At 36.5% G+C, this 10,126-nt stretch overlaps 1 protein-coding gene across 1 annotated transcript; it reads right to left on the bottom strand.

The window, feature by feature from the left end:
• Positions 1 to 300: 300 nt before the first annotated feature.
• On the bottom strand, positions 301 to 2,102 carry LOC144997812 (uncharacterized). The gene is made up of 2 exons (XM_078957680.1): positions 1,610 to 2,102; positions 301 to 1,093 (listed from the first exon to the last, which is right to left on the bottom strand). The coding sequence occupies exons 1-2, from the start codon at positions 2,084 to 2,086 to the stop codon at positions 725 to 727; spliced, it is 846 nt and encodes a 281-aa protein (XP_078813806.1). The 5' UTR covers positions 2,087 to 2,102; the 3' UTR covers positions 301 to 724.
• Positions 2,103 to 10,126: the final 8,024 nt, after the last annotated feature.

Raw genomic sequence — 10,126 nt, 5'->3', positions numbered from 1 at the left:
GTAACTATTGCTTTATCTTACAAGAAGATATGCATTTTTACTATCCTTGTATATATATAAATATATAAGAAAGTGGCTTATTACTTTTACATCATCTTATTCTTTACTATCTCATTGCCATTACAACCATCACTAGCCGCTAACAAAAGTAGAGACATTGGCAAGAAACTGTACTATCCACCTCGATATATCTTCAAGTCTACTCTCTATTTACCCTAGATATCTTCTAAAGTTACACACTAATTGAATTAAATTAGAAAAATGCTCCCAAATTGATTCATATTGATCATGTGAACCATATAAGTCAATGTTCTCATTCTTTTGTCGTACTTTAAATTTAAATATATGTGTTGTGAATGTCACCCTCACCCCGGGTGTCGTCACCAACCATCAACCGGCCCCATAACTTACATGGCGAGATAAATTAATTACAGATCTACAGAGCAAGAAAGGTGATACCCACCTATAGATTCTCACATTCTTACCATTAGCGCAAGCAAACATATACATTTAAGAAAGAACACTAAATGGTCCAGTGAAGTGGTTCTCTTTTAAATGTCCTTCAAGAAAGATAACAAAATATGCATCTCATAGAGGAGTGCACTATAATATTGCATGCTCTAGCAACCTATATATGATGATTGCTCATGCTTTCTTATATTGCTATTAATTAATTAACAGCAGTCCACTTGAACAGCTGCATGTGTTTTTCATCAGCAAAATCTCACTGTGCATCCACTTGAGACCTCCTTGCAAACCTCCCCCGTATTCGAGGCCGAGTCTGTGCATAAGTTCTCCTTGAAGAATATTTCATTAATTTCTTCTCGTATTTTCTTGTTTTCTTTTTTTCAAAATACCTTTGGACTTTATCTTGCCTGCTCATAGGAGGAAATTTAAATGGCTTATCTGACGCATCAAGTTTTTGTTTTCTTCCCGATGATAAGCTAGTTGTGTTTGAGTTGCTTCCAACAGCTTCCTCTATTAGATTTCCAGGGTGAAATGGCAGGAAAGAGAATTCATCTGCTATCGACCAATCCTCGGTGTTTGAGTAGCTGCCAGGTGTCGTCTCTGGTACAATGGCAGGGAGGGATGCCTGAGAGTTTGTTAAAAGGATATATATATACTTTTGATTAGTTCCAAATCTTCTAAAATCTAAGCTTAAAAGTCATCAGGAAAATCAAAAAAATAAATTGAAGAAGCAAGTTCTCACTCATTAAATACTTTTAAGTTTTTTCACATACATGACAAGAAGCCTTTGATCATTTAAAAAGGCAAGTCAGTACATACCTGGCAGACAAGAAGTTCTTTATGGAATGTGACAGGTGGAAATTATATATCTAGTGCTAGAAGCTTATTCACATAAGCTCTTCAAAGAGAAAGAGAATGATTGTTACTTTTAGGACATCGCCCAACTTCCTGGCATAAAGTACACCAAGAAATTTGAAATAAAGCGAAAAAAAGTGTCATCAAGAGACCAAAGGATAAATCTATAAAAAAAGGACAAAAGGAAACCCTAGGTATATATATATATATATGGTCTCTTAGAGATGAAGCTCACAGTTTCTGGGGGCACTCATATTTTGAGAGAAAAAAGAACACCAAAGCTTACATTAAAAAAGCTTGCAGGAGTACTGTTATCCAAATCGACTTTTGAAAAATCATACATCTCTTGATGTTGTTGTTGTTGTTGTTGTTGTTGTGGTTGTGGTTGTTGTTGGTGGTAGTGGTGGTGGTGGTGGTGGTGGTGGTGGTCACCATGATTTCCATGGTGATTTACCTGTTGCATACAGGCCTGAGGATTAAAGTGACCCTGGTGCTGGTTAAAGTTTTGATCTGCAGGATTTAGCAGCAACCAAGAATCAATATCATTGGTAACCATGGCTTCCTGATCATGAAAGATAGGATTTTGAGGATTGTAATTAACAGGAGTTTGAGGGGGTCCTTGATACGCTAGTAGATGATTATTGTACCAGTTGTTGGTATAGTCATGATACAAGTTTGCATGGCAACCTGTGCATAAACAAGGCATTGTGGGAGTGTTGCAAATATGGCCATAATTAGTAGTTGAATAATTATGACCCCACATTATGTATATGCTTGATTGTTTTGGGAAGTAGTTCTCATATGAGAGGGTCTTTACTCTTTATATATGCATGTAGTTTATGTGCAAGGGGAAGAATCCGGGAGAAGTGAGTGGCTGAGGAAACACTAATTAATAATAAATAACCTTGTGGTTAGCTGCATTTGCGGTGGGGTAACAGTTCTATATATAGGGCCATAGATGCTCCCATGGTCCCACCATCTCCCTTTTTTGGCTCTAATTTTTCAAGTTGGAGACTCTTTTCTCTTTTGTGCACGTGTGTTGCATGTGGCCGATAGAGAGAAGGTTAGTAGTAATGGTTAATAATGTAATTAACTCTATAACTAAGCATCAACACCACCTTCATTGCCTTTATTCTTTAACTTAATTAAGGCACATAGTCTGGCAATTGGGTTGGGTTTGAATTGGCGGATCACAGGTTGATAGGTCGGAATACATTGACCTAACCCAACTCATATTATATGGGTTGATGGGTTGGCAGGTCACGGGTTGGCGGGTTGAAAACATCAACTCAACCCAACTCATATAACCCGTATAAGTATATATGGTTTCTGGGTTCGTGAGTCAGTGGGTCGTATCCAACCCGTATAACTCATTTAATAAACAAAATATTTTAAAATAAAATTAAAAAATACAAATAAAATGAAATCATAAAGTCTTAAACATTTAACATAAAGTCATAAATAGGAGTGACAAAGATGAGTGGTGTGCGACAGCCAGAGGACAAGACGGCGAGTTGTGTGCATGCGATATTATAATAGTCGATAACTCGACGCCTCAATTGATGGAGATAGGAGACACGGAGTCGTGAGTTTGGAGACTAAAGACTGAATTTCTTTTTAATTAGGGCTTCTTAGGGGTTAGGGCACGTTAAGTCCACTCGAAAATGTTTTGTAGTTTTGGAATTCGGAAAACGATTAAACGATAATCAAATATTCAAAATTGATAAATAAATAAACAATATATATATATATATATATATATATATATATATATATATATATATATATATATATAATCGGGTTGGCGGTTGACCCGCGAACCCAAACAGGTAACCCAAATCAACCCATGAAATAAACGGGTTGGCGGGTTGGCGGGTTGGTGGGTCAAAAATCTCAACTCAAACTCGTTTATTTTCGTGTTGGGTCAGTGTCGGGTTACGGATTGGATCGAGGATTGTCACCCCTAATACCTGGTTTTGAATCAAATCTAATTTTCAAAACCTGCTTAAAACCGCTATACCTAATGATCTCCAACAGTGTGGGTTTACCAAAAAATGTGAATATCATACATTCTTTGTTCTATCGCTAGTTTCATTTTTCTTTAAATCCTTAGTTATTGTATTGTTCCATTAAAGATTCAGCTTATGTAAACGAACTACTTCTATTAGAGAATAGTGTTATAAAAAAGATTCAACAGGAAACAACCACAATGATAAATGAAAGCAATAAAGCAATAAAAACACATGGAAACTCAAAATTGGGAAACCCCGCTATGAACACTATTATTGAACGGTTACAATTAAGAAGAGAGAAGAAAAAAAGAAACATAGGAATAAATAAATAAATAAATAAGACATCTCCATGATGTTATATAATAATCTTTAAAAAAGTTCTAAACAAATTCTAAAACTCGTAACAAATAGGAAACTCTCCTAATAGATGACTAACTTAAGAGCCAAGAAAAGGATTTCGGAGCATCTTCAACGGATAGTGCATACAAAAGAATGAAATAGAGCATTACCGTAGAATTGGAAAAATAAATAAATAAATAAAATAAATAAATAAATAAATAAATAAATGTTTGTTTGTCATAAAAGAAAATAATGGAACATTCCTTGTTGAACTTGATTTATTCCCGTTTTTCATAGGGAAGAGGTTTATTTTCTTTGTTGAATGGAATAGGATGATATTACAATAAGAACATAATGAGAAAGGTTTTTTATAAACTATTTTCATGACACTAACTAATCAATCCCAAAAACTTCAAAATAGTAGAGTTTTTGTTGGATTAGTCTCTAAGCTTGTAACTATATTTAATATGTATTTGACTCGGTTATGCATGATCTTTTTGGGTTGTCTTCACTAAAACAACGAGACAGGATGATTTGTAGATAGAGAGAGGTTATTATGGTTTATTAATATATTATATGAATAAAATATTTAAAGAGAAATTATATAGTTTAATTAATATTGGTCAAGAATTAATTAAGAGTTAATTTTGTGGCTAAAAGAGATTAATTAAATAAGGGGGATTGGAACTGTCAGTTATAAGATAATTGATTTTGGGCTGTGAATCCTTATGTATATAGGGGGGCGGGGGGGGTGGGGAATTTAGATTGGAAGCCCACTCTAATTTCGTCCAAGGGGCCTTATTCCAGAAGGTTCTTGAAGTTGCTTAAGGCCTAAGTCATCTAATTAGGGTTTTGATTGAAACCCTAGCAGCTCAGCTATTTAAGGGACCCTAGGGATTCAGTTTTCGGCTACCTTAAGAAACCCTAGAGTTGATATAGCCGAAATTGTGCCTTTCTCCTTCTCTCTTCTAAATCATCTTCTTGCCTTGGTGTTTGTAAGCCATTAGAGGTATACACGTGTGATACTAAGCTCTTGAAGATTGAAGATTCTTGCAACTATTGAAAGGTATCATCTAAAGTTGTTTTATTATAGATCTCGTTTTCATAGTATGCTAGATTAGGGTTTACAAGCTTTGGATAAATTTGCATGTACAATAAAGAAACCTAGATCCAAAGCTTTAGGGTTTTGCATGTGCACATAGGATGTTCTTTTGCTCAAAACTCATCAGTGGTATCAGAGCCTTGCTTGGTTTCTATTGTATTTGATGCATGGTGTATTTGTTCATTGCTAAAAATCGATTTTTGTGTTATCTGCTTACAGACTCATCGAGCCCTATGAGGTACTCGATAAGTAAGATGAACTCGTCGAGTCTTGTAAGGGGCTCAACGAGTCGGGTTATCAGATAGAGGGATATTCAGGATTTTTGCTAGTTTTGACTTAGGATAATTACCATAACTGTTTCTAATTGATAAAATACAAATTTTATTGATTCCTTATGACTATCCTTGTTAAAATAAAAGATTTTTGTCATTTAATTAGATAATTATTGTCGTATATGATAAATCTTAATTATTTGAATTATTTGATCAGTTATCTTGTATGTAATTGGATTAGGTAAAAATTAGATAACCACCAATTAATTGTTTAATTGTTTTATTTGAATTTTGATCTAGATAGTTTTGAAATGTTTCAAAATTTGTCGTCTGTCACAACTAGCATTTTTAGCTAGGAAATTATGTTTCTCATATAAGCATCAACTATTGTAAGGCTTGTATCAACGCATTAAGGTTTACATTATGATACCTTAGGAACCATGTATTGTTATAATACAAAGCATTTACATCTCTCAATATCTCCCAAATCTCTCTAAGTATCTTAAATCTCTCCCAAATCTCTCTATGTATCTCAAATGTCTCTATGTATCTTCCTTAGTCGAAAACAGCTCAAAACCGATGGAGAAAACCCAAAAGAACATTCTTGGTCCGGAATACCTCCTAAGGAACCGGGAAGATTCACATCTCGGAAACCCCCCCCCCCCCCCCCCGCCTTTGCTTCGGAACACCTCCTCTCCGGAACGTTTCACCCTAGAAGCCTCAGCTTTGAACCGGACAGTTTCGCACTCCGGGTCGAAAGTCTTGTTACTTCGGAACCCTCGCATCCTCGGAAGAAATGGTTCCGGACAAGTGTTGACTTCGGAAAAAAGGCTTGACTCTGGAATTTGGGCACCGACTTCGGAACTCGCCCATCTGACTCTGGATATTGCCAAATGACCCCAGAACGCCCTAATACCCTTCGGACCCTCGCAGATTTCGGACTACACTCCGGATTTCAAACCATTTCGGAACTTTTCTTCATTTTAAGGCATTTTGACGTCGGAAATCCCACCAAACTCGTATTTTTCATAACTTACACCCCCTAAACCCCTAATTTATGTTAAATTTGAACATTTAAAACATATTTACATAAAATACTATTTAAGAGTTATAAGGGTATTATTTTAAAATCAATATAAGAATAAGATAAGGATAAGGATAAGAGGGTTTGACTTTGTGATTTGATGTAATTCCCATTCTCAATGCAAATCACAGTAACCATGCATTATTTACCAAGTAACAATGTTTGAACCATCATATTTCCATGCACATAGTTCCCTCCCCCCACCCCCCCACCCCACCCCCCCAACACACATACACACACCTTTTTTTCTTTTTTTTTCCCTTAAAACAACGAGAGTTGGAGAATATCAAACCCCACCATTTCTCTTATTCCCTCATATCCTCTCAAATACTTCCCTGAAGAGCAAGAGCAAGGATTTTGTTAAGGCTTAACTCTTCCAGTTCTCCTTAAGATTTTTAGGTTAGATATTCCATTAATCTAGTATTTTACATAAATTGCAAGATAAAGCCATATTATTTTGCTTATAATAATATGTGATAAAAACCCTTAGGACAACATTCCTTCCCAGGAAGTTCCTCAACTCATCCAAGAGCTTAGGCTTGAGATCTTCATCCCATCATTCCAACCAACTCAAGGTGAGCTTCATACCCCTACTTTTTCGAGTTTTATTGTTTTTGAAGGGAGAATACAAGTCAAAAACCTTGTTTTAAACCTTGATTAATTGCTTGCTATGACTGTATGATAAAGTGTCATGTGCTAAAGTTATGAAAACTCCAAGAACTTGAAATCTTGAGCAAGATTCAAGAGTTTGATTCATATTTCACAATTTATGTAAAGAAACAAGAAACTCGTATGTTACAAGATATGAGTTACAAATTTTTATGACAAAAATCATAAGTATTTACGTCCAAAAATTTCTTAAACAAGTATTTTGAAGGAAATGTATCACCTCCAACAACTCACATAGTTTTGAGCCACCTTTTGACAAGTATGAGTCTTATTTGATAAATCTAAAAAAAAAAAAAAAAGAACCATTTGTCATCATCAAAATGTTGGATCATTTTTGACAAGCCCGATTTTTAAAAAGGAATATTTTCTATAAGCAAAAACGAAATATCTAGTTAACGAGTACACCAATGTTATTTTTGAGATAAATGATGGACCACAAAGATTTTTGCACAAACACCTGTTAGTATTCTAGTCAGACGAATCTTTACAGTACCTATGTATAAATAGTAATGTATGCTTAAAGTCCTGTAAGAGTTATAACCAGAGTCTCTTGGAGGGGGTGCGGGAATTTGTGTATAGATCTATACGGGGTTGACACCCTGCACCTTCGTTGTTCGCTACAGCTAGACCAGCTAGTCTAGGGTGACAAATGTCTTAAACTAAATTGACACCTGAAGAACGTCAGAACAGGAACTCTGTCATATTAATATGGTTATAACGACTCACTAAGAATATAACAGTTATCATTTAGAACTTTACACGAGTTACACCTTTCGATTATAAACAACTATTGTTTGGATATTGTAAACAAAGCTTTTAACACATAGGTCTTAGGGTTTGTAAGACTACTATTTAGCATATCATAAAATATAGGATTTTCTGGGGAAACGATTTTATGCGATTTCAAAAAACAATAAACTAAAACACACATGCAACTATACTTGACTTGAAACAAGACTCACAACCATTTAACAAGAAAATATGGATTTTTTGGTTTTCCAACTATCACAGATTTTTATACAAAATACTTATGAACTCACCAACGTATTTTATGCTTACGCTTTTCAAACGACTTGTATTCTCAGGAAATCAATAAACATGTTAATGGAGTGTGGATCCAAGATTATTTTGATGTAGTTTGGACATTATTCAATGTTGTCTCTTTTGTGTATTACAAGAGCATATACAAGATGTAAAACAATTTATGTTTGATGTATTAATGTATGATGTTTGGATTTGCTATGTTTCATTTATATGCAATTGTTATGATACTATACAATGACGTCACTGCCTCCGGACGTTTCCTTCGTTCTGGTCTGGGGGTGTGACAGATTGGTATCAGAGCATTGTTTATAGTGAACTAGTATATCTAGCCATACAAGATATACAACTATAAATACAATAGGACTAAAACACTCTGACCAAAAGAATACATACTTGCTAGGACCGTATCATAACAAGAACAAAACAAAAAGGTTAAACACTATAGTCAAACCTGGGTAGTTATGTAATCATATCTAGGATAAATATAGCATGATCAACTATACTTATGTGAGATATGACCAACATATGTTTGGGAGTGTTAATGGTGTTGCAAAAAGTCTAAAACTTCCCAACTTGTTATCCAAAACTATTAAGAGCCAAAACCCAAACAATTAACATACTATAGTAGTATTTTGGAACCTTCATACACATACTCTTCTTAACACATTTCTCACGTATCGTGCAGACACTATGGCTGGATTTCATCATCCTGGAGACCCCTATTTCCCCAACCAGGGGAATGACGGATGGTTAGAGCCAGAAGAAGACCCTAAGGAGGAGCCATAGGAAGACCCTGAGGAGGAGCCTAAGGAGGAGGAACCAGAAGAAGACCCTGAGGAAGAGCCTATGGAAGGACCGGCAGAACCGATAATCGACTCGAATGAGGAGGATGATGGTAGCGACACAGTTGACTCGGACGCGGAGTCCGAAGTTATCAATCCGCCCTATATGGCAAGGGTACCTCCATACAGGATGGGCCCCAATGGTCCTACACCACCATGGGCGCACGAGATTTGGAGATGGAGTCGTCAACAAGGAGTATGACCTCCATTTGGTATGAACCAGGACTACTACAACTTAAGTCACGATGGACCCGCAGACCGAACCCTGCCTGTGATGGTGAGGAGGACACGTGACATTGGCGAGCAGACCCGGGCAACCGCCAGCCAAATGGTTGCCATGAGGGTTGCGGTTGAGCGCACGGAGAGGATGGCGCAGTAGGTAGTCAGGGACTACCAAGCACGCCAGGAAGCTTTGGAAGCTCGTCTTCGGAACGCCGAGTGCCACCTGGCTAGACTTCAAGGAGCATCTACCTCGTCGTCAGTACCACCAGACCCGACTCGTCGCGGCTAGTACCGGCTCACTCACTACCATATCGATTTCCTTTTGTGCACTACCCTATGTATTATCAACTACATGAATAAGGGATTACACTAGTCATGGAGTCATTACTCTGTTAAATTTTATTTCACTACATGTATTGTATGCCTTAGGAAGGCAAAATTTTCATGTACTCAAGAAATTATTATCAATGAAAAACGGATATATATATATATATATATATATATATATATATATGTATATCTTTCATGATGTGTTACCTGTTATGTGCTCTATTACTATTATTACATGTTGATTTTATACATGCACTTGCTTGTATACATACAACCGAACCACCGATACTATTCTATAATTAAGAAATCGTGGAAAAAAAATACTTTGGATACTCATTGTCCTTCTAATCTATGACAGAAAGATGCCGAAGAGACCAATCTATAAGAATAACAACACAGCACCACCACCACCTAATACATCACCCGCACCCAAATGGGCCTAGATCTTACCTTCCCAAAAGTCATAATCCTTATAATGACCGACCTTCGAGTCACAGCCTCAGACTAGGAGTCAATTCAAAACAGAGCGTTACAATTAAATCATAAAAATGCAAATTTGACGACTTCAATGGCTCCATGCATGAGTTAAGACCCTTGCAAAGGTCTTAATGAGTAGAATGGGTTGTTAGGAGCATATGTGGCATGCAAAGGTATAAAGTTGCCAACTTTATGCCTTAGGACCCTTTAAACGTCTAAGATCTGAAGTTTGATTGAAAAGTCTTCATGCATTAAGGACTTAACGGAGTTCGATGCAAGACAGTTTGTACGTTGGGCGTAAAATGTTGTAAGTTGCGCGTATAGCTCATGGACCCAGTACGCTAAGCGTACTGAAAAGGTACGTCGGACATACGCTCTCAGAGAACCTTGGGCTTCTGATGGGATTCGGA

This window comes from Lactuca saligna, chromosome 5 (assembly GCF_052625555.1).
Source record: "Lactuca saligna cultivar CGN05327 chromosome 5, ASM5262555v1, whole genome shotgun sequence".
Classification (NCBI taxonomy): domain Eukaryota; kingdom Viridiplantae; phylum Streptophyta; class Magnoliopsida; order Asterales; family Asteraceae; genus Lactuca; species Lactuca saligna.
This window is presented reverse-complemented; position numbering and strand designations above follow the sequence as displayed.